Source organism: Pseudorca crassidens, chromosome 13, assembly GCF_039906515.1.
Source record: "Pseudorca crassidens isolate mPseCra1 chromosome 13, mPseCra1.hap1, whole genome shotgun sequence".
NCBI lineage: Eukaryota > Metazoa > Chordata > Mammalia > Artiodactyla > Delphinidae > Pseudorca > Pseudorca crassidens.
Genome location: NC_090308.1, coordinates 70,438,631 through 70,464,770, shown reverse-complemented (window position 1 = coordinate 70,464,770; position 26,140 = coordinate 70,438,631). Strand labels below are relative to the sequence as shown.

Sequence of the window (26,140 nt, the reverse complement as noted above, 5' to 3'; positions counted from 1 at the left end):
TACTGCACCAGAATTTTCTCAGCTTCTTTGCTTTCACATCCAATTTCATTTAAAAATGATTCCATGTTTATAGTGTCTCAATTTCTATCATCTCTAGGATCCCAGTGGTCTGAGTCATGCACCAGATTTCATTTAGGAATTATTCCACCAAAAGAAACCCCTTTCCCATAATGTCTTTTGAGGAAAATATTATTCTTTAAGAATCTAACACTAAACAGTAGGACAAAGCATGGAACATTTCTTGTAGTTAACACACAGTCTTGCAAAAAGAAACTTGCTATTTTCATTAAACTTGCTATTTTCATTCATTAAAATGATTTTAATAACTTTTACTAATGCAAATATTATTAATAACTTAAGTAACAATTTAAACCATGGGTTATTTATTATTAAGATTCAAAACGATTTAAGTGGTATCTTATTTAGAAATAGATTTATTAGAAGACTGAAGGATATTCAAAAGATAGAAAAATACCCATGATGATACCATCATTTTTGTTAATTAAATGTCAAGAACTGTGAAAGGTCTAAGATTTGACCCCTTTCGAAAGCTAGCAAGTTAGCATGACACAGTTCTGTGGAAGCTGGCAGAAGACACAAGACTCCTGGGTCAGATACAAAGAACTTTATGACCACACAGCAGGCAACACATGCAACATGTTCATTGGTTCCTGAATCATTTCCTGTTGCTGTTGTAACAAAGGACCACAAACTCAGTGGCTTAAAGCAACCTACATTTATTCTCTTACAGTTCTAGAGTGCAGAAGTCTAAGATCAGTGTCAGTGGGCTAAAATCAAGGTGTCATCAGGGCTGTGTTCCATACAGAGGCTCTAGGGAAAGATCCATTTTCTTGCCTTTTTCAGCTTCCAGAGGCTGCTCACACTCCTTGGCTCAAGGCCCTGTATCACTGTCACCTCTGCTTCCACTTTACATCTCTGTCTCTGACCATCCTGCTTCTCTCCTATAAGGACATTTGTGATAACATTGGATTATCTACAGTAATCTCCCGTCTCAAGATCCTTAACTTAATCACACCTGCAAAGTCCCTTTTGCCATGCAAGGTAACATATGCACAGGTTTTAGGGATTAGGAAAGGACATTTTTTTGGGGGGGGGACGTGAATTATCCTACCACATTCTTCTCTTTGGCCCCAAAGATTCATGTCCATCCCACATGCAAAATACATCCATCTTATCCCAACATCCTTCAAAGTCTCAAATATTACACCGTGAAATCAAAGTCCAATATATAGTCAAAATAGTATCAGCTCAGAAGTCCCAAATGACATCACCTTATTCATCTAAGTCAGGTATGGGTGAGACCCTTTGTATGATCCATCCTGGGGAAAAATTCTCCATCTGTGGACCAGTAAAACTAGAAACAAGTTATCTGTTCATAAAATGCAATGGTGGGACAAGCATAGGTTACCAGTTCTAGACATTCCTGTCCAAAAAGGGAGAAACTGGAAAGGAGAAAGGAGTCACCAGTTCCAAGCAATTTCAGAATTCAACCGTGCTAATTCCATTAGGTTGCAAGGCCCGTAAATAATCTTCTGTGGCACATGGCTGCCCTCTGGGCCTGCAGCTCTACCCTTGAAATTGTCCTTCCTTTTTCTTGAAGGGTAGAATGTATTTGTAACTGAGTAGTTTATCAACCTGTTCCCTGAATGTAAAATTTGGGGGAGTCTGCCAGCCTTCTTTCCTCTTGTTCTGTCTCTGTCCCCAAGTTGGCAGTGTTTCTGCTGGTATAACATTCTCAAGAACATTGTGAGTCTCCTCAATATGTCACATGTGCTCATTCCATCAGACAAGAGGCGTAAATTGCATCACAGAGTCATTCTTTCTTGAGGCAGGGGCATGACCTTTGGTAAACCAAGCCAGTCAGGGTAAGGCAACTTCTACTTTGACCAAAGGGCAATTGTCTAGAGAAGGAGGCACTAGTAGGCCAGCATCCCCAGCAGCTGGGAATAACACACTGGATAGTAAAATCTGGGTAGGACACCACCAGCACCCTTATAAACAATAACAGGTGACATTTATTGGGCACTAAGTGGCCTCTGTGTTAAGTTAATTTTTTGTAAACTTACAGTGAGAACTCTCAACACAGAGGCTTAAAGAATCCTTTTAAATAGGAGTTAAGTCAGGATATTTCTCTGCTCAAAATCCTGCATGGCTTCTCATTTCACTCAGTGAAGAAGCTGGAGTCCTTGCAATAACCTCAAAGCTTTCCTCCCCCCACCCCCTCAGCTGATCTCATCTCCTGTCCCCCCACCCCGGCTCACTCTGCTCCAGACACAATGGCCTCCCTGCTGTCCCGTGAAGACAGCAGACATGTACCCATAGGGCTCTTGCCCTGGCCGGTCTCTCTGTCTGGAACACTCTTGCCCTAGATATTCACATGGCTCCTCCCTCACTTATTTCAAGTCTTTCCTCAAATGCCTTTTGTTGTGGGTCAGATCGTGTCTCCCCCCCCCGCCAAATTCATATGCTGAAGTCCCAACCCCCAATACTTCAGAATGTGATCTTATTGGGAAATAGGATTGTTGCAGATGTAACTGGTTAAGATGAGTTCATTAGGGTGGGCCCTAATCCAATAGGACTTGTATCCTTATAAAAAGGGGAAATGTGGACACAGAGACATGCATAGAAGGGAGATGATGGATGGGAAGATGTAGAGAGAAGATGGCCATCTACAAGCCAAGGAGAGAGACCTGGAACAGATTCTCCCTCCCCGTGTCAATTCCAGTCCTCAGAAGGAACCAACACTGCTGACACCTTGACTGCAGCCTCCAGAACTGTGAGACAATAAATTTCTGTTGTTTAAGGCACCCAGTTTGTGGTTCTTTGTTACAGAAGCCCTAGCAACAAATACCCCCTTCTCGATGTTCTTAATGAGGCCAACTCTGGCCATCTCACTGTAAACTGGGGACTGCATTTCCCTTACCTCTGCCCCGGCACCCCCATTTCCCAGACCATATTCTATTGCTCTTTCTCTACAGCGCTTATCACCTATCATACTCTACAGTTCACGTGACTATTCTGTCTGTTGTTTATTTTCTGCTCCTTCTACTAGAATATAAATTCTGCAAGGACAGGGATCTTTATTTTGTTCACTGATAGGTCCCAAGTGGCTTGACCAGTGCCTGGAACACAGTCAGTGGTCAATAAAAATTGGCTGGATGGAGGGAGAGACTGTTTCTTGTATTTACAGGTCAGAGGACTAAGGCTCTGGGAAATTCAGTATTTTGCTCGGGCACAGAACCAGTAAATGGCCAGTCAAGCTGGGTGTCAAGTAAACAGTGAATGTGGGGAAGGCTTGAATGATTCTCTTTCTGTTGGTTAATATTCCTCTGGTATATCTTTTGTTCTATCTCTAACTTTTGACCTCTCTCTGTTATTCTTTTAAACTTTCAATCTGTTTTAAGTTTAAATCTTGCTTTGTTTCAGATTAACAAATGAAATTTATAAATTTTAATTTGTGAGTTTATTTCATCTAAATATACTGTGATTACCAATGATGTTTTATTTCTAGCATTTTATTTTGTGATTTCTATTTACTTTGCTTTTCTCCTTTCCTGCTTTATACCTTGCAGTTGTGGTTAAGAGCATGGGGTCTAGAGATAGCCTGTCTGGGCTTGGTTCCATCACTTGCTAACTGTGCAGTCTTCACCAGGATACCTAATCTCTTTGAGATTCACTTCCTTCATATATAAAAAGGGATACTATCCACCTCAAAGCTTGTGAGCCTTCAGTGATGAAATATATAAAGAACTTTTAGAATAGTGACTGGCCTACTCTGAAGGCTTTATTTTGGCCCCTTTATTTTTATTCTCTTTTTAAACAATTATTTTAGAGATTACCCTTGAATTTTAATGAATTTACTAGATATTGCAAGTTAAAATGTTGTTTAACCCACCCTGTGAATTGTTTTATTATTAGTGTATTTTATTTATTTTTTAATTTAATTTTTATTTTATATTGGAGTATAGTTGATTTACAGTGTTGTGTTGGTTTCAGGAATACAGCAAAGTGATTCAGTTATGCATATACATATATCCATTCTTTTTCAGATTCTTTCCCCATATAGGTTATTACAAAATATACAAACAGCTCATGCAGCTCAATATCAAAAAAACAAATGACCCAATCAAAAATTGGCAGAAGACCTAAATAGACATTTCTCCAAAGAAGATATACAGATGGCCAAAAAGCACATGAAAAGATGCTCAACAACACTAATTATTAGAGAAATGCAAATCAAAGCTACAATGAGGTATCACCTCACACCAGTCAGAATGGCCATCATTAAAAAGTCTACAAACAATAAATTCTGGAGAGGGTGTGGAGAAAAAGGAACTCTCCTACACTGTTGGTGGGAATGTAAATTGGTGCAGCCACTGTGGAGAACAGTATGGATGTTCCCTAAAAAACTAAAAATAGAATTACCATATGATCCAGCAATCCAACTCCTGGGCATATATCCAGAAAAAAAATAATTTGAAAATATACATGCACCCCAATGTTCACTGCAGCACTATTTACAGTAGCCAAGACATGGAAGCAACCTAACTATCCATCAACAGAGGAATGGGTAAAGAGGATGTGGTACATATATACAATAGAATATTACTCTGCCATAAAAAAAGAATGAAATAATGCCATTTGTAGCAACATGGATGGACCTAGAGATTATCGTACTAAGTGAAGTAAGTCAGACAGAGAATGACAAATATCATATGATATCGCTTATATGTTGAATCTAAGAAAAATGATAAAAAAGAACTTTACAAGTTTACAAAACAGACTCACAGACATAGAAAACAAACTTATGGTTACCAAAGGGGAAAGGTGGGGAGAGGGATAAATTAGGAGTTTGGGATTAACATATGCACACTACTAGATATATAATAGATAAGCCACAAGGACCTACTGTGTAGTACAGGGAACTCCACTCAATATTCTGCAATAACCATTGCATTTTATATATCAGATGTTATATATATTTCATTTACAGAAGTTCTGTTTAGTTCTTTTAAAAAATTGATCTTTTTTTATGATGTCCTGATTTTTCATGTTTTCTATGGTTTATTTTATTTTTTTAATGACTCATTCATATTTCTTTTATGCTTTCTTTTAGATTGTTTCATAATTTTAGGCTCCAGAATACTAATCATCCTGGTTTTTGGGGTAAGCTACTTCTTCCTCATGGCCAGTTATTTACTTCTAGTTTTTGTCTTGTGTGTGTGTGTGTGTGTGTGTGTGTGTGTGTGTGCATGTATGCATGTGTACTGTAGTGTGAGCTCTCCAGCAAGCATTATTTTTTCCTATGATTGTCCCATACATTCTGCTTTATAAAAGTTTCCCTAGAGAACAATTCTGTATTGCTTATCCTAAGGACCCAAGTAATTTGATCAATCTGGAATTGTTATGTTTTTTGCTTGGGAATTCCTGAATCATAAATAGAGTATACATTTGGATTCCATATCCACATGAAATGTGGGCTTGGAGTTTAGATTTTTTATGGGAGACTTTTTTCCTAGAGACCCTGGAAGCACCAGTTTCTTCATCCCTTTCGTGTGTGTGTGTGTGTGTGTGTGTGTGTGTGTGTGTGTGTGTGTGTGTGTGTGTGTGTGTGTAGTTCATTCAGTCTCCCTTTCAATGAAGGGGCAGCTCATCCAATAACTTTTATGAGGGAGGTTTCTATAAAGGAAGTCTCTACATCTGGTATGAACCCTATTTTTTTCTAAATAGACATTATAGCCCTATTCACTGCAGATTAAAACCTCTTCCCTCCAGAGTGTTGTGGCATCAGCTTACAAACTTGCCATTCTGGCTTTAAGTGTCCTCTTTATATGTTACCTGGGAACTTCTCTCTCCTTCATAGTTAGCCCTATATTATTTTAGTTGTTGTTGTATTTTATCCAGCATTACTAAAAGTTTTACTTAAAAGAGATCCAAATCAGCTCAATTCACCATGTTTTCCAGAACTGAAAGCTTCAGTTCTGGAGTATCAGTTTGATTTTTCTTAAAAATAGATGCCAGTGTATTTCTCTGGTGAACATCTTTATACTGTCATCTATTTTCCCATAATTGCCTCTATTTTCTTTAATATATTAAAGGTAATTATTGTATAGTCTTTATTTTTAACTCTTTACATCATCTGTGGGTTTGCATCTATTGTCTAATGTTTCTTATTCTCATATTATCAATCATGCAGTCTTGACACTTTTCATGTCTAGAAATTTTTTATTACTTGGCAGACATTGTGAGTGAAAAATCCATTGATGCTACGTATGTTATCTTCCATGAGAGAAATTCCCCTGCCCCTTCCTGTTAGGCAGACAGAATGAGGGGCTATCATCTCACTCCAGTGAGGCATTGAGGTGGGTCAGGACTGAATTGCTTTTTCTTAAAATAGTTTTGGGGTATACTTGGCAAAATAATTTTTAACACTTTTAAAGTATACAATTTAATACATTTGCCCTAAGTGTTTCTCCAAGAAACCATCACCACAGTCAAGACAATGAACACACCCATCACCCACAAAAGTTTTCTCCTGCCCTTTTGTAATCCCTCCCTCCCCATCTCTTCCCCTGGAACCATTGATCTGCTTTCTATCACCGTATATTGCTTTGCGTTTTCAAGATACTTGTATGAATGGATTCATGCAGTATCTATTCTATTTTGTCTGACTTCTTTCATTCAGCATAATTATTTTGAGATTCATCCATGTTGTGTGTATTAATGTTTATTATTTTTTTGCTGAGTAGTGTTTAGTGCTGAGTTATTGCTGAGTAGTTCATTGTGAGTAGTGTTTGGACCCTACTTGTTTAGACCCTAATTTGTTTATCCGTTTACTTGCTGATGGATCTTTGGGTTATTTACAATCTTGGCTACTATAAATAAAACTGCAGTGAATATTTGGTTACAATTCTTCGTATGGACACATGCTTTTATTTTCTAAAGCACCTAGAAGAGGAATGTCTGGGTCATATGGTAGATAGGTGTTTACCTTTTTTTTTTTTTTTTTCGGTAAGGTGTTTACCTTTTTAAAGAAACTGCTTAACAGTTTTCTAAAATAAGTGTATTACTGTAAATTCCTTACAGTGTATATGAATTCTTATTGCTCTACTTCCTTGCCAAAGCTATGTAAGGTCAGTCTTTTTAATTTTATTCATTCTAGTATGTGTGTAGTAGTATCTCATTGTGGTTTCCGATTGCATTTCACTAATGGCTAATGGCATTCAGCATCTTTTCATATGCTTATCATCCATCTGGATATCTTTCTGAGGTGTGTTTTCAAGTCTGGCTCATTGTCATATTGGGGAGTTTGCTTTATTATTGAGTTTTGGGAGTCCTTTATTCTGGATATAAATTCTTTATCAGATATATGATCTGCAAATAGTTTCTATGGCTTGTCTTTTCATTTGCTTAACAATGTTTTTGAAGAGTTTTGAAGACTGTCTTCATTTTGATAAAGTTCAGTATATCAATTTCTCTTTTAAGTGGATCATACTTTTGGTATTATAGCAAAGAAATAGTTGCCAAACCCAAGTCATAAATGTTTAATCTGATGCGTTTTTTTCTAGCAGTTTTACAGTTTTAGATTTCCTATTTAGATCTATAATCCATTCTGAGTTAATTTTTGTGTATGCTGTGAGGTATGGAGCAAAGTTCATTTTTTTTTTTTTTGCATATGGATATCTAATTCTTCCAGCACTATTTGTTGAAGAGATCCTTTCTCCACTGATTTGCCTTTGCACCGTTATTGAAAATCAGTTGTCCGTATATGTGTTGGTTTAGTTCTGGACATTCTATTCTGTTGCATTATTTTATTTGCCAGTTTTACACCAATATCATACTTCTAGATTACTGTAGCTTCAAAAAGTCTTAAAATCAGATAGTGTAAGTCCTCCAACTTCATTTTTCTTATTCAAAGTTGTTCTGGGTACTTGGGGTCCTTTGCATTTTTATATGAATTTTAGAATCAGTTTTTAAATTCACTTCCTTACATCCTGTTCTGCCAAAGTTCCACCCATTTCTTTGGCCATCTCTTTTCCAGAAAAGGCTCTCCAGAACCCAGGTGAAAGGAATTTCTCTTTCTTCTGTGCTCCATTCACACTTCATAATACTTTTATTGCATTTATTCATATTTGGCTAGATGTAGTTTTCTGATCTTTCCTGCCATATAGTAAACCTTTCAAGATCAGGAATCTTGACTTTGTTCCCTTTGTCTGCTGAAAAAACTAGTTTTATACGTTGCAGGTGTAAGCCCTGCATTAACAGCTCATTTCCTGCATATTGTCAAGGAATCCAACAGATTTAGAATTGCTTATTCTATTGTTTATCTCCAAGATGGCTCTTTCTTTATCATTTCTATTACTACTACTGCACTTTCAAAGAAAAATGGGATACTTATTTTCCAAATATCAAAACATAGTATAATTGACTTGTGGTGCTAACTACATGCAGCTGTGTCTTAACAATCTACTTATTGTTCACATACTCCCTCACTCATTGAACTTTTGGGAAAATGTCTATCCTTAAAGATATCAGTGATATCTTTGGCTGTCAGGGCAGCAGTACCTCAACTCAGACCTACTGTATTTCTAATAGTTCCCTCCAACCCTACTCTAGCCCTCCACTGGGGGAACAGCAGTTATGCCCTCTAAAAGCTTATTATTTCTCAGGAAGAGTTTCTGTATGAAGTATAATCATGTCCTTCTTATGCGGACATTCAACCCAGAGATCCGGCAGCAGGGGAAAATGTTTAGCCTGCTTTTTGTAGAGACTAAACTGTTCCATACTTATTAGGAACAAGTACAATGAGGAAATTGTTTTAGCACCTAACAAATTAGCGGCATAACTGTATGATCGCGGAAATCAGCTTTCCCATCACGCTCAGGCCTTACGTTGATGTGTCACTTACCTTGGGTAATGTTTTCTCCTGTGAGCAATGTAAGGTTCAAGACACTTAAGAATGGCTTTTTGTTTTCTTCCTTAGTCTTTCCACATTCGTTACATCTGGTGAGATCATATGGCTCCTGTTAATATGCCGCCCAGCACTAATCATTTTTTAAAGGATCACGTGTTTAAAAGGCTAGCAGACGATTAGTTGGAAGATAGAAATCCTCTTAGAGTTTTGTCCTAAAGTAAAATCTTGGTTAGTGGCTAAAGAAAATTCTCATTAAGATCTTAAATACAGTGATATAAAAATTTTTTAAAATGCTGAACTATTAGTTGATTCCATTAAACACTATAGCAGTTAAGCCTGTTTCTGTGGCAGCCTTAAAATGATTCCCTCCTTATCAGAGTCCTTGAGAGGCCCCTGCAATCATTGTCAATATCATCATCATCATCATGATGGAACTGATTCCTCTAGGAGAGTCTAGGAAAATAAAGAGATGGGTAGGGGATGTATGTGTGTGATTGTGTGCATATGTAATGAGAACAGTGATCAGACGTTAGATGCAGGATACAAGTTCCATTTAGAGAAGATTTGATCATGAAATCCTGATATGGATGTGAACAAAGGAAGTGGTGGGAGTGAGATGGCCAGTGGAAAGGAGGAGGAAGTGAGTAGAGGTGGGAGTATAGGTGGCTCGGTTAGAAGATCTGCACATTGATGTGAATGAGGGGAGTATGGTGGGCAAAATAATGCCCCTCCCTCCTCCCCAAGGTGGCCAGCTGTGAAAATGTTCCTGTACATGGCAAAAGGGACTACAAAAATCTAAGAGGATTTATACCTTCTAATAAATTGTCTATTAGCCTTTTAAACACGTGATCCTTTAAAAGAAGATCAGTGTTCGGCTGCAAATAAACAGAAGTCATATAATCTCACCAGGTGTAACGAATGTGGAAAGACTAAGGGAGAAAAACAAAAAAGCCATTCTTAAGTGTCTCAACCCTTACATTGCTCACAAGAGGAAACATTACCCAAGGTGAGCGTCACATCAACATAATACCTGAGTGTGGTGGGAAAAGAGGATCCTGAGAGGAGGCCATGGGAAGAGGAGGCCATGGGAAGAGTAGCCTGGATTATCCAGGTGGGCCCAATCTAATCACATGGGTCCTTAAAAGAGAACACTTCCCAGCTGCTTTTAGAGTCAGAAGGGGATGTAACCGCAGAACGTTCAGAGAGATGCAAGCTTGCTGGCGGTGAAGATGAAGCGGAGGGCAAAAGCCGAGGGATACGGGTGGAAACGGCAAGGAAACATTCTCTCCTAGAGCCTCCAGAAGGAACGCACCCTGCTTTTAGCCCGGTGAGAACTGTGTTGGACCTCTGACCTCCAGAACTGTAAGGTGATAAATCTGTGCTGGTTTAAGCCATTAAGTTTGTGGAAATTTATTACGGTAGTACAAATAGTAGTAACATAGGGAGGATTTGGGTAAGAGATTAGAAGTCTGCTGGAGAGGGAGGCCGGGGTAAGGATTCTGACATTTACACCTAAAAAACAACAGAGTGAACTGGGAAGGGGAAATGCTCAAGCAGAGCTGGCAGTGCTGTTTGGCGGACTATTTGGAGTGAGGAGAACACTGGAGCAGAGGAATCAATTAAACCTCTACCAGAAAAATAAGGAGTGAAATGGTGACAGGGCTTCAGTGGTGGTGGACATGGGAATGGAAAAGGACATTGATATAAGCATTATTCTGAAGAAATTGGCTACAGGTTTGATGACTCCATGTTGGGAAAAGTTACTCAATGTATGGACTGAATGTTTGTGTCCCCTCAAAATTCATCTGTTGAAACCTATTCCCCAGTGTGATGGTATTAAGAGGCGGGGCCTCTGGGAGGAAATTAGGTTTCCGTGATGTTGTGAGAGTAGAGCCCTCCCGAATGGGATTAGTGCCCTTATAAATGTCCCAAGAGATCTTGCTTCTCTCTCCTCTCTGCCATGTGAGAATACAATGAGGAGACAGCCTGGAAGCAAACCCTCACTCAGATACCTTGATCTCAGACTTCTCAGCCTCCAGAATTCCTTGTCTAAGCCACCCAATCTATGGTAATTTGTTACAGCATCCCAGATTGACGAAAAGGGTCAAGAATGCCTTAGAGTTTGGAACTCATTGGAGAATGCTGCAACTCAGGGGAGTGGGCAGCTGGTTTCAAACATGCAGACTTTTATGAGAACAGTGGGTGATTCTGACAGGAATTAGGAACAGGGGCTGGCACTCAGGAGAAATGAAAGGTAGGGATCAGACCCAATGTTACCCTGCTGGTAGTGGTGGCTGTACCATGAGTATGAGAGTAGATGTGATCTCTGGGGATTGGAGGGAGCAGAGGGTTGTATGTAGATGGAGGTGAAAGGACAAGAGAAGGTGATAAATTTATTAAGCCCCTGCTATATGAGGGACTAGGCTGCTATGAGGCTCTGACCCCAAGCCAGGAGAGTGAGCACCTGCCTGATCTCATTAGGGTTCCTTGCACGTGGCCTTGATAATGAGCAAAACAGGTAAGACATGGGCATGAAAATATCTTTGATCGCTGACACTGCCTGAATCCGGTGGGAGAAAAAACCAAGATGCTTCATTCCACTCAGCCTTCTCCAATGAGCAGGGTCAATTTAACCCTTTTGTCAACAGTCCTTCTCTAATGACTTCACTTTTGCCTGCCTCACAAATCCTTCCCCCAAGTAGCTTCTAGATCCTTCTCCAAGGAGTTAACACAGGCCACGTACAGTTCTATGATCTGTTCTCTGCATCAGGACTTTCTCATTGTAATATCAATACCCTAAGGTGGGGACCACTGGCAGGCCACCAGGAGTTCAAGAGCAGGCCAAGCTTACTGAGACTAGCTCCACTGGACCAGACTCCTGCCATGTTCCTGCCTCTTCGCTTTTGTGCTCCAAGGATGCACACCTGGTACAATTATCGCACCCCCCCCCCCGCGCCCCGTTTTTTGTCCCCTTTTCCACAAAGTCTCGTCTCTTGTTACTGAATTTACTAACAACCCATTTTATTCTACTAATGGAACTTGGTGCCTCTCCCCCTTTCCTCTGAAATTAATACTGCTCTTCAAACTGATTTGTTACAACAATCCTAGAGAGTAGGTGTTGGTGGGAAAAAATGTTTCCCCGTTTGCACCATTTAAGTAGTGGTGATGGAAGCTTTCAGCAAACCTGGAGAGAAAACTGGACTTACTTTGGTTTAGAGGGAAGGAAATAGGTTAAGTTATGCTAGGAACTAATCCCTTACCAAGCTGGACAGGTGCTGAGAAGGAATACATGTGCTTTTCATTAAAGACTCTTCGATAGAAACTGAAAAAGGCTACAATTAACAGGCTCAAATACTAAAGTAGAATTATCCGCAACTTGGATTAGGAAACTTTCCAACTTCACTATTCCAACCATTGCTAAGGGGCTCTTCAAAGTAGGAGGCCATTGAATAGTTATGTAACTACAAAGTGTCCAATTCCAAGTAAGTTTACCTGTTATATAACATGCCAGCAGATATTAGACCTACCCAGTTAGAGCCCTTAGGAAGTGTGAGTGGGAAAGAGGAATAGATGTTTCCATCTTCTTGGCATTTAGTCACAAATTTAGGGTTTTTCTAATATAGAATGGGACCCTAATACTAAAGCCTGGATTTCTGAGGGTTGATGGGTAGATACTAGTTATGGAATGCTGTGGGCTCACAATAGATCCAATCAGAAATCTCTGCACAAAAGCAGCGGTGAGAGCAGCAACCATGTATCTTGACCAGGTTCCTGAAGGGAAGGCCTGTGGGTGCAGGTGTCCTACAACATTGTGAGGGAGATGGAAGTGGTAGAAGAGGACTGATAATTTCTGGAGTCTGAATCTTCATAAAAGCTTTCCTTTTCAAGATGGCCTAAATGTGTCCACCTTCTGTGTTCTCATCCTAGACCCTCAGTGCAATAACTAAGGGATGGGGTATGGTCCCCAAGGTTTCTAGTTGTAACTAATAGTTCTGATAGTACGTATGGACCTTTACTCTGTAAGTAAAACTGAAGCTGTGCCATGTGCACAGCTTATTCCAAAACAGAATATGGAGTCCTCATCAATGTAGGATGTACTTTCTCTGTAAGTGATAATCTAGTGTCTGTACTTCTTGTGTTTCAGAATCAGCTGTGTTTGTGCTTAGAATGAACGGCCCATGGATAGTCAAAAAAAACAAACGGGGGCGGGGTGTAGTTATAAATGAGCAGGTTTGCAAATAAAAAAACCGACAAAAGCACACTCAAATAATAACAAAATAGTTTATAACTTAAAATTCTTTCACATAAAAAACAACAAACTATAATTAATGCTTTCTACCCTCTTAGGAAAAGGACATTAAAAATTCTGGACATTAATTGCATTCCTTTAATTTCCACATTTCACATTTGCTACCTACAATTTCACTAAGATTTATTTCAACTGTCCTTTATAAAGCATTTCACTTTGTAATGATTATTCTAGAACTGCACTTGCTGGCATGTAGTTACTGAGCACTTGGAATGTGCTGGTCCAAACTGAGATGTGCTATAAATGGAAAACTTGCCAGATTTGGGGGACTTAGTATGAAAAAAAGAATGTAAGAACCCAATTTTTATATTGTTATTTTAGATATATTACATAAATTACCAAAATTAACTTCATTTGTTTCTTTTTATCTTTTTAAATGTGGCTACTAGAAAATTTAAAATCACATGTGGCTCGCACGATCCTTCTACTGGACAGCACTGGGCCAGAACATTTGAAAACAAAGTCGCTGCAGCTTTAACTTACCAGTTATCTTGGATGCCCACTATCTGCTTTTGGAAATGAAATTGTAAAACAAAAGAATAATCTGGCTACCTTTATGCATGTTTTTAATTTTTTCTAGTGAACATATATTTACTTTTTAAATGAAGTAAAAATGTTATATTCTGTTTATAACCTTAAAGTTACAAAAAAGGAACTGACATTTAAGACATGTAGCATGAAAGATTAAAACAGTGAATAAATCAAATTCCCCTATTACTTGTGAAATATATTTTGCACTTTTACATCAGGTGCAAAATGAGGCACCTAGAGGTAGGAGTGGAAATCTGGGAGAACACGAGAGTTCACTCCCTATCTACTTGTACAGAAGTTACAACTCTCATCAGGATGATCACGGAAGCGCCACTACTCTAGTGCCTGTCCGAGCCTCTGTGCTCACATTCCTCTGTGTCTCTGTGGGAAAGAGGAGCTGTCCTTCTGGCCAGGAATTAAGAATACACACTTAGTCAATGACGGCAAGGTATTTGCAACTTTGTTTTCTTTGCATATCTAGCGCGAAAGTGAGAACTTTTGCAATAAATCTCACTAGTTCTAGTCACCTGACAAAAAGGGACTTGTCCATAAATTATTTAAAATGTGACTGGTTAATGATTTTCAGTAAAATACACCATTAATGCTGCTCTTTTTTTCCCCTCCTAATCGGTAAAGGGTAATTTATTTTGAAATGTTGCTTTTGTGTTCTGGCAACATACTGTTAACACTTTTTTCAAAAGCATCCTTCTGACAGAGACCCCATCCACCGTCCATCTTCAGGCCTTTCTGTGAGGTCACATGAAATGTGAGTTTCTAGTAATGCTCTGGTGCCTTCACTTCTTCTGCCAAAGCAACTGGCATGACCAACCCCTGCCGGTGCAGCTCTCGGAGAACATCCAAAATCGAGTCTAACTCCGTGCGGAACTTGTCCAGCTCACGATTCTTCAACTGTGCAAGTCTTTTCCATTTCTCAATTTCTTTGTTTTGCTCGGTTTCTACTACTTGGTGTGTCTGCTGTATTATCTGCAAATTAAAAAATGCCGAATTACTTTTAGGGTTCATAGTGTGGGTGAAGAACCTCTAATAGCCTCAAAGAGCTCAAGTGGGACGATGCTGATGACGGTAAACCTGTGACCTATATATCAGAGGGGAGGGAGGAAGAGGGAGGGGAGCATTACCTAACGGGCCCCGCTGGGTCAATAAACAGGCTTGTAAGTAAAGAGTAAGTGGGAATTTTAGTATCTAATTCTGATAGGGAGTTATGGAGTTTAGTCTTTTTCTTTTAAGCCATGGTGGGGGGAGGGGGGAAGGGTACCATTTAAAGCATCCAATACCTTGGAATGAATCCAAACATCCCCCAAATGCTGTTTTTGGTTTTTTTTAAGGATTTTTTTTAAAATTTAATTTAATTTTTGGCTGCATTGGGTCTTCTTTGCTGTGCGCAGGCTTTCTCTAGTTGCGGCATGGGGGCTCGGTAGTTGTGGCTTGCAGGCTTTAAAGCGCAGGCTCAGTAGTTGTGGCGCATGGGCTTAGTTGCTCCGCGGCATGTGGGATCTTCCCGGACTAGGGCTCGAACCCGTGTCCCCTGAATTGGCAGGTGGATTCTTAACCACTGCGCCACCAGCTAAGTCCCTAAAGTGCTGTTCTTAAGAACAGTACTTGGGATGCAATCAAGACAGTTTTAATGCAACACATGTCATTAATGAACCATACATTGTAGCAGCAGGAATTATATAGGATAAAAGCACATACATCTATCACGTGCCAGGCTTGGCTTTAAGCATTTTACATATGTTAACATTTCATCTTGCCAACACACTAGGAGATATTCTACATATTCATCCCCATTTAACAGGTAGGGAAAGAGACGCACAAATAAACAAAAAATTAATCTGCCCTAGATTCACACAGAACCCACTGCAGGCGGAGTCACGATTCACACCCAGGCAGGGTGGCCCCAGAGTCCCTGCTCTTAACTACCACACTAGACTGCCTTGCTTATGTGGGTCAATTTTTTTCAACTGTGAAATGAGTGTACCTTGTCCAGTAGCTTACAACACTGTTCTTATAATTTCAAAATACGTCATCATAAGGGAATCGTTAGTCACAGGCACTTCAAACCACAGAAAGCTATAGACATACAAAAACAATTAGGGCAACAAAGTCAATAATGTTGCCAAACATTACACCCGCTGAACCTCTGCAATAAAATTTTTTTTTAAATTTATTTATTTTTGGTTGCATTGGGTCTTCGTTGCACAGTGTGCGGGCTTCTCACTGTGGTGGCTTCTAGTTGTGGCACGCGGGCTCAGTAGTTGTGGCGCACAGGCTTAGTTGCTCCACAGCATGTGGGATCTTCCCAGACCAGGGCTCGAACCCATGTCCCCTGCATTGGCAGGCAGATTCTTAACCACTGTGCCATCAGGGAAGCCCAATAAAATTTTCGTTTATAATTCTGCCTGGCTACAGAGTAACTTCATAATTCTAAAATGAAAGAATTTCAGAAGTACTGTATAAACACGTGCTTGAGTTAAGCGGAATACAAAATGCTGTATGAATTTTCAATTCTAAGTTTTAAACTTTGAAAATTTTGGATGTCTATTATATATTGAAATTTGGCATTTAACCATAACTAATGTAACACTGTATAAGTTTAAGGTATACAGTGTAGTGACATGACATATGTAAAGGCTGTGAAATGACTACCACAGTAAGTTTAGTTAACATCTGTCACCTCACGTAAGTTTCAAAATCTTGTACTGGAAGTTTTAACCTTCTGACCACCTTCCCCCAATTCCCCCAATTTCCCCGCACCCTGCCTCTGGCAACTGCCAATCTGATCTTTGTTGCAGCGTGTTTGGGGTTGTTTAGAGTACACATGTAAGATTACATAGAATCTGTATTTCTCTGTCTGACTTAATATAAAGCCCTCAAGGTCCATCCATGTTGTTGCGAGTGGCAGGGTTTCCTTTTTTTTTTTTTTTTAATGGCTGAATACCATTCCACTGTATGTATATATAATATATCACATTTTCTTTACCCATTCACCCACTGATGGACACTTAACATTATTTCCATGTCTTGGCTGATGTAAATAATACTTCAATGAGCACTGGCTGCACCAATTTACAGTCCCACCAACAGTGCACATGGGTTCCTTTTTCTCCACATCCTCATTGATACTTGTTACTTCTGTGTTTTTGATAATAGCCCTTCTTTTTGATATAGCTCACTGTGGGTTTGACTTGCATTTCCCTAATGATTAGTGATGTTGAACACCTTTTGATGTAGCTGTTGGCCATTTAAATATCTTCTTTGTAGTAACGTATATTCAGGTCCTTTGCCCATTTTTAACTTTTTTTTTTTGCTCTTGAGTTGTGAGTCCCTTGAATATTTTGGATATTCGCTCCTTATCAGATGTGTGGTTTACAAATATTTTCTCCCACTTCATAGGTTGCCTTTTCATCACGTTAATTATTTCTTTGGTTGTGCAGGCTTTTTTAGTTAGATGTAGTCCCATCTGTTTATTTCACTGCTTGTGTTTCAGGTGTCATATCCACAAAGGATGTATGCCAAGACATGTCAGGGAATGTTCCCCCTATATTTTATTCTAGGAATTTTATGGTTTCTGGTCTTACTTCTCTAATCCATTTAGGATTAATATTTGTGTGTGGTGTAAGGTAACGGTCTAGTTTCAGTCTTTTGCATGTGAATATCAAATTTTCCCACAACCATTTATAGAAGAAACTGTCTTTTGTCCAAAGAGTATTCTTGGCTCCCTTATCAAATATGTATGCATGGATTTATTTCTGGGTTCTTGATTTGATTCCATTGGTCTATGTGTCTATTTTTAATGCCAGGACCATACTGTTTTGATTACTACAGTTATATATTTGTATAATATAGTCTGAAATTAGGAAATGAGACGCTTCCAGCTTTGTTCTTCTTTCTTAGGATTACTTTGGCTATTTGTGGTCTTTTGTGGTTCCATAGAAATTTCAGATTGTTTTTTCTATTACTGTAAAAAATGCCATTGGAATCTTGACAGGGATTGTAGTGAATCTATAGATGGCTTTGGGCATTTTAACAATATCAATTCTTCTAATCCATGAACATTGAATACCTTTCTATTTGTGTCTTCTTCAATTTCTTTTATCAATGTCTTATAGTTATCACTGTACAGATCTTTTATCTCCTTAGATAAATTTATTTCCAGGTATTTTATTGTCTTTGTATTATTGTAAATGGAATTGTTTTATTTTTCAGATAATTTGTTGCTAGTATATAGAAGCATTACTGATTTTTGTATACTGATTTTGGTATCCTGCAACTTTACTGTATTTGTTGACCAGCGGTTTTTAGGTGGAGTCTTTAGGATTTTCTATATATAAAATAATGTCATTCAGAGACAATTTTATTTCACCCTTTTCAATTCTAATGCCTTTATTTTTCTTGACTGATTGCTCTGGCTAAGGCTTCTAGTACTATGCTGAATAAAAGTGGTGAGAGTGAGCATTCTTTTCTTGTTCCTGATCTTAGCAGAAAAGCTTCCAGTCTCTCACCACTGAGTATGATGTTAGCTGTGGTCTTGTTATCTATGGACTTTATTGTGTTGAGGTACATTCATTTTGTACCTAATCTGTTAAGACTTTTTTTTTTTTACCATGAATGAGTGTTTAATATCGTCAAATGTTCTTTCTACACTGATTGAGATGATCATATGATTTTTATCTTTCAGTTAATGTGGTGTATCACATTGATTGATCTGCATATGCTAAAGCATCCCAGGAATGAATCTCACTTGATCATGGTGTATGATCCTTTTAATGTGCTGTTGAATTTGGTTTGCTAATTTTTTTTAAACAAGGAATATATGCCTTTTTGGAAATAATTATATCCTGATACGGTCATCTTCTATACACTGACAGTGGTAATACTGGTAGTATAAGTATGCCTTGGTGCAGGTGGGTCATGAAGGCTTCCCCTCATATTCACTATAATAGAACTCAGAGCTGAGAGCAGCTTCCAAATAGAAAGGAAAAACACAGGTTTAAAAGGTCCCTTTCACAAGTGCTACAAGCATTAAATTTGTTCTGTAATTTCAATTCTGAAAGAAACCCACAAAACCAAAAAACATTACCCTGTAGCTTCTTACAAGCATCTGCACTGTTAATCTAGGAAATAAGTCTCTCCAGAAGATGCAAAGGTTTCACTATATGTGCTGCTAGAGCAGCCTTTTGACTTCACTGTTCCTTTTTTATTTTTTTAACTTTATTGGAGTATAGTTGATTTACAATGTTGTGTTAGTTTCAGGTGTACAGCAAAGTGATTCATTTATATATTTATACATATATTCTTTTTTTTCAGATTCTTTTCCCATATAGGTTATTACAGAATATTGAGTAGCGTTCCCTGTGCTATACAGTAGGTCCTTGTTGTTATCTATTTTATATATAGTAGTGTATATATGTTAATCCCAAACTCCTAATCTATCCCTCCCCAACACATTTCCCCTTTGGTAACCATAAGTTTGTTTTTTGAAATCTGTGAGTCTGTTTCTGTTTTGTAAGTAAGTTCATTTGTATCATTTTTTAAAAAAATTAGATTCCACATGAGTGATATACGATATTTGTCTTTGACTCATTTCACTTAGTCTGATAATCTCTAGGTCCGTCCATGTTGCTACAAATGGTATTATTTTGTTCTTTTTTATGGCTAAGTAATATTCCACTATATATATATATATATATATATATATGCATGCCACGACTTCTTTATCCATTCCGCTGTCAATGGAGATTAAGGTTGCTTCCATGTCTTGGCTATTGTAAATAGTGCTGCTGTGAACACTGGGCTGCATGTATCTTTTCAAATTAGTTTCCTCTGGATATATGCCCAGCAGTGGGATTGCTGGGTCATGATAACTCTATTTTTAGTTTTTTAAGGAACCTCCATACTGTTCTCCAGAGTGGTTGTACCAATTTACATTCCCACCGACAGTGTAGGAGGGTCCTGTCCCCTTTTCTCCACACCCTCCCCAGCATTTATTGTTCATAGACTTTTTGATGATGGCCTTTCTGACTGGTGTGAGGTGATACCTCATTGTGGTTTTGATTGGCATTTCTCATGTTGAGCATATTTTCATGTGCTTTTTGGCCATCTGTTTGTCTTCTTTGTCTATTTAGATCTTCTGTCCATTTTTTTTTATTGGGTTGTTGGGTTTTTTTGATATAGACCTGCATAACCTGTTTGTATATTTTGGAGATTAATCCCTTGCCAGTCACTTCGTTTGCAAATATTTTCTCCCATTCTGTGGGTTGTCTTTTTGTTTAGTTTATGGTTTCCTTGGCTGTGCAAAAGCTTTTAAGTTTAATCAGGTCCTATTTGTTTACGTTTGTTTTTATTTCCATTATTCTAGGAAACAGATTCAAAAAGGCATTGCTGCAATTCATGTCAAAGAGTGTTCTGCCTATGTTTTCCTCTAAGAGGTTTATAGTATCTGGTCTTTAATTCATTTTGAGTTTATTTTTGTATATGGTGTTAGAGAATGGTCTAATTTCATTCTTTTACATGTAGCTGTCCGGTTTTCCCAGCACCACTTATTGAAGAGACTTTCTTTTCTCCATTGTATATTCTTGCCTCCGTTGTCATAGATTAATTGACCACATGTGTGTGGGCTTATTTCTGGGCTCTCCATCCTGTTCCATTGATCTATGTCTGTTTTTGTGCCAGTACCACATTGTTTTGAAGACTGTGGCTTTGTTGTATAGTCTGAAGTCAGGGAGCATGATTCCGCTCGCTCTGTTCTTTCTCAAGATTGTTTTGGCTATTTGAGGTCTTCTGTGTTTCCATACAAATTTTAAAAGTTTTCGTTCTAGTTCTGTGAAAAACGCATTTTGATAATGCGTTTATTTGACAGGGATTGCAATGAATCTGTAGATTAGGGTAGTATAGTTGTTTTGACAGTATTGATTCTTCCAATCCAAGAACATGGTATATCTTTCCAACGGGTTTAGTCATCTTCAATTTCTTTTGTAGACTTTTGGTTTGCGGTTACTATGAGGTTTTGATATCGCAGTCTATATATATACAAGATTGTTTTAAGTTGCTGGTCTCTTAATTGCAAATACATTTCTAATATCCTGAATTTGTACTCTCCTCTTCTCAACAACTGCTGGTTCTGATATCATATTTGTGTGTGGATGATTTCCTACCTTTACTTATATTTGCCTTTACTGGTGAGCTTTCCCATTCATAATTTTCTTGTCTCTAGTTGGGGCCTTTTCTTTTCTGCCTAGATAAGTTCCTTTCGTATTTGTTGTAAAGCTGGTTTGGTGGTGCTGAATTCTTAGCTTTTGCTTGTCTGTAAAACTTTTGATTTCTCCGTTGACTCTAAATGAGAGCCCTGCTGGGTAGAGTATTCTTGGTTGTAGGTTTCTCCCTTTCATCACTTTAAATATATAGTGCCACTCCCGGGCTTCCCTGGTTGCGCAGTGGTTGGGAGTCTGCCTGCCGATGCAGGGGACATGGGTTCGTGCCCTGGTCCGGGAGGATCCCACGTGCCGCGGAGCGGCTGGGCCCGTGAGCCATGGCTGCTGGGCCTGTGCGTCCGGAGCCTGTACTCCACAGCAGGAGAAGCCACAGCAGTGGGAGGCCAGCGTACCGCAAAAAAAAAAAAAAAAAAAAAAAAATATATATATGGTGCCACTCCCTTGTGGCCTGCAGAGTTTCTGCTGAAAAATCAGCTGATAACCTTATGGGAGTTCCCTTGTATGTTATTTGTTGCTTTTCCCTTGTTGCTTTTAATAATTTTTCATTGTCTTTAATTTTTGTCAGTTTGATTAATATGTGTCTTGGTGTGTTCCTCCTTGGGCTTATCCTGCATGGGACTCTACTGTACTTCCTGGACTTGAGTGTTTCCTTTCTCATGTTAGGGAAGTTTTTGGCTATAATCTCTTTGAATATTTTCTCAGGCCCTTTCTCTCTCTCCTCCTTCTGAGACCCCTATAATGCAAATGTTGGTGTGTTTAATGTTGTGCCAGGTCTCTGACACTGTCCTCATTTCTTTTCATTCTTCTTTCTTTATTCTGTTCCACAGCAGTGATTTCCACCATCCTGTCTTCCAGCTCACTTATTTGTTCTTCTCCCTCATTTATTCTGCTATTGATTCCTACTAGTGTATTTTTTCATTTCACTTATTGTACTGTTCACCTCTGTTTGTTCTTTAAATCTTCTAGCTCTTTGTTAAGCATTTCTTGTATCTTCTCGGTCTGTGCCACCATTCTTTTTCTGAGATCTTGGATCATGTTTACTATCATTACTCTGAATTCTTTTTCAGGTAGATTGCCTATCTCCACTTCACTTAGTTGTTCTTGTGATTTATCTTGTTCCTTTGTCTGGAACATATTTCTCTGTCATCTCATTTTGCGTAACTTTCTATGTTTATAGTCTCCTTTCTGCAGGTTGCGGGATCGTAGTTCCTCTTGCTTTGGGTGTCTGCCCCTGGTGGGTGAGGCTGGTCCAGGGGCTTGTGCAGGCTTCCTGGTGGGAGGGACTGGTGACTGCCTACTTGTGGGTGGAGCTCAGTCTTGTCCCTCTGGTGGGCAGGGCCACGTCAAGTTGTTCGTTTAGAGGTGGCTGTGAGCTCAGTGTGGCTTTAGGCAGCCTGTCTGCTGATGGGTGGGGCTAAGCTCCTATCTGCTGTTTTTTTTGCCCTGAGGTATTTCAGCACTGGAGCCTGCAGGCTGTGGCGTGTTGGCTAGGGCCAGGAATTGGTGCCAAAATGGCAGCCCCTGGGATAGCTCATGCTGATCAGTGTTCCTGGGGCCTCTGCCACCAGTGTCCTTGCCCCCCAGTGGGCCACAGCCAACCCCCGCCTCCCCAGGAGACTCTACAAGACCCACAGGTAGGTCTAGCCCAGGATTCTATGGAGTTACTGCTTTGTGCTGGGAAAACTTGTGTGCACCCTCCAAGAGTGGAGTCTGTTTCCCCCAGTCCTGTGGAGCTCCCGCAGTCACGTCCCACTGGCCTTCAAAGCCAAATGCTCTGGGGGTTCCTCCTCCCAATGCCAGACCCTCAGGCTTGGGAGACTGACGTGGGGCTCAGAACTCTCACTCCTGTGGGAGAACCTCTGTGATAATAATTATCTTCCAGTTTGTGGGTTATCCACTTGGTATGTATGGGATTTTATTATGTCATGAAAGTGCCCCTCCTCCTGTCTCACTGTGGCTTCTTCTTTGTCTTTGAATGTAAAAACATCTTTATGATAAGTTCCAGTCTTTTTTGTTGATGGTTGTTCAGCAGTCAGTTATGATTTTGGTGTTTTCGTGAGAGGAAGTGAGCTCAAGTCCTTCTACTCTGCCACCTTGTCCAGAATTGAGGGGCTGTCTTTAGTTTGGATGCTTGCTGCCTCTTTCCTCAGTGCATGCTGGCCATTATCCCCTTGATGTGGGGTGCGCATGCACGGCCCCTTGTGTGCTTCTGGGACAGTGAGGGCAGCCCTTGGTGCCTGCTCAGGGGTCCCCTAGGGGTGGCTGCAGCCCGTGCACTACCAGGACAGGGGGCAGTGCTTGCTGCCTGCTTGCGGGTCTCTATTTTTTTGTTTGTTTTTGAGAATTGTTGCATCTATATTCATCAGGGAAAGTGGTCTATTGTTTTATTTTCTTGTAGTGTCCTTATCTGGCTTTGTTATCAGGGTAATGCTGGCCTGTAAAATAAGTTTGAGAGTATTCCTTCCTCTTCTACTTTTTGAAGTTTGAGGACTGACGTTAATTCTTTAAAAATTTGATAGAATTTACCTGTGAAGCCATCTGTTCCTGGAATTTTCTTTGTTGGGAGACTTTTGATTACTGATACCATCTCCTTGCTAGCATGCTCTTTTCAGAATTTTCTATTTCTTAATAATTCAGTCTTAATAGATCGTACGTTTCTAGCAATTTATCAATTTCCTCTAAGTTGTTCAGTTTGTGGGCATTTTTTTTTTTTTTTTTTTTGCGGTACGCGGGCCTCTCACTGTTCTGGCCTCTCCCATTGCGGAGCACAGGCTCCGGACGTGCAGGCTCAGCGGCCATGGCTCACGGGCCCAGCCACTCCACAGCATGTGGGATCTTCCCAGAACGGGGCACGGACCCGTGTCCCCTGCATCGGCAGGCAGACTCTCAACCACTGCGCCACCAGGGAAGCCCGGCATTTAATTTTTATAGTAGTCTCCTATGATCTGTTGTACTTCTGTGGTATTATTTGTAATGTCCCCTCTTTCATTTATAATTTTGAGTTCTCTCCCTTTTTCTTTCCTCAGTTTAGGTAAAGGTCTGTGGTATTATTTGTAATGTCCCCTCTTTCATTTATAATTTTGAGTTCTCTCCCTTTTTCTTTCCTCAGTCTAGGTAAAGGTTTGTCAATTTTGTTTATCTTTTAATACAACCAACTCTTTGTTCTGTTAATCTTTTCTATTCTTTATTTCTGCTCTAATCTTTACTTCCTTCCTTCTTTTAACTTCGGGCTTAGTTTGTTCTTTTTCTAGTCCCTTGAGGTATAAAGCTAGGTTTTAAAATTTGATACCTTTTTTCTTGAAACATACATTTATTTCTATAACCTTCCCTCTCAGAAATGCTTTTGCTGCACTGCATTAGTTCTGGTATGTTGTGTTTCACGTTTCATTTATCTCAAGATACTTTTTTTTTCTTTCAATTTCTTCTGTGGTCCATTGTTTATTTAGGAGTGTGCTGTTTAGTTTCTATGTATATGTCACATTTCCAGTTTTCCTCCTGTTGATATTTAGTTTCATATCATTTAGGTCAGAAAAGATACTTGCTATGATTTCAGTCTTAAGTTTACCAATAATTGGTTTGTGGCCTAACATGTGATCTATCCTAGAAAGTGTTCCTTGTGTGCTTGATAAGAATGTATATTCTGCTGTTGTTGGCGGGGGGAAGTATTGTATATATCTGTTAGATCTATTTTTTCTATAGTATCACTCAAACCCTGCTGTTTCCTTATTGATTTTCTGGATGAAATATCCATTGTTGAGAGTGGAATATTAAAGTCCCCAACTATTACTGTATTGCTGTTTGTTTCTACTTTTAGTTCTGTTAGTGTTTGTTTTATATATTTAGGTGCTCTGATGTAGGATGCATAAATATTTACATGTTATATCGTACTGATGGATTGAGCCCTCTATCATTACATAATTACCTTCACTGTCTCTTTTGGTGATTTTTAGCTTAAACTCTATTTTATCTGATATAGCTACAGCTACTCCTGCTTTCTTTTGGTTACCATTTGCTTGAAATAGCTTTTTCCATCTCTTCATTCTCAGTCTACATGTGTTTTTAAAGCTAAAGTGTGTCTCTTGTAGGTAGCATATTGTTTGGATCTTGTTGTTCATCCATTCAGCAATTCTACTGTTTTGAATGAAAAATTTAATCCATTTAAATTAAAGAGAATTATTGATAAGAATTTACTATTGTTATTTTGTTGTTTTCTGTCTTGTAGATCCTTGCTTCTTACATTTCCAGTCTACTATTGTGAATTAATGATTTGTTGTGGTATGCTTTGACTCCTTTAGCATAATCTTTTGGATAACTATTACAGGATCTTTTCCTTTGTGGTTAATGTGAGGCCTACATAAAATGTGATATATTTATAACATCCTATTTTAAGTTGATAAAAACTTCAATAGCATACTAAACTTGACACTTTTACTGCTTCCCACCTCAATTTTAGGTTATTGATGTTACAATTTACATATTTTAATACTGTGTGCAATAACTAATGTAGTTATGGTTATTTTTAATACATTTGCTTTTTCAACTTTTATACTAGAATTGTAAGAGAATTATTCACCACCATTACAATATTACAGAATCTGACTTTGACTATATATTTAGCATTACCAGTGAGTTTTTCAACTACATTCATATATTTTTATGATGTTAATTAGCATCTTTTTATTTCCATTTGATGAATTCCCTTTAGGAGTCTTGTAAGGCAGGTCTAGTGGTGATGAACTCCCTGACGATTTTTAATTTGTTTCTGAAGGAGAGCTTTGCCAGCTATAGTATTTTTGATTGACAGTCTTTTCTTTCAGTATTTTGAATGTATCAATCCATTGTCTCCTCACCTGCAAACTCTCCACTGAGAAATCTACATATCCTCTAATGGGGGTTCCCTTGTATGTGACACATTGCTTTTCTGTTGCTGTTTTAAAAATTTTCTTTGTCTTTGGCTTGTTTCTTGATGTAGGCATTTATTGCAATTATCTTCCTTCTCAGGACTGATTTGCTGCATCCTATAAATTTTGGTATGCTGTGTTTCCATTTTCAATTGTCTCAAGATATTTTTAAATTTATCTTTTGATTTCTTCTTTAACCTGTGGGTTGTTTAGCAGCATGTGATTTAACTCC

The 26,140-nt window shown here is 38.9% G+C and overlaps 1 protein-coding gene across 3 annotated transcripts in view; it reads right to left on the bottom strand.

Moving 5' to 3' along the window:
• Positions 1-13,202: 13,202 nt before the first annotated feature.
• The window catches only part of CEP162 (centrosomal protein 162), a 91,791-nt gene continuing 78,853 nt past the window's right edge, over positions 13,203-26,140 (bottom strand). For all 3 annotated transcript variants that reach the window (XM_067702655.1, XM_067702656.1, XM_067702657.1), the window contains one exon: positions 13,203-14,759. In XM_067702655.1, the coding sequence (XP_067558756.1) occupies positions 14,550-14,759 (210 nt within the window). In that variant the 3' untranslated portion in view covers positions 13,203-14,549. The remainder of the gene's footprint in view (positions 14,760-26,140) is intronic.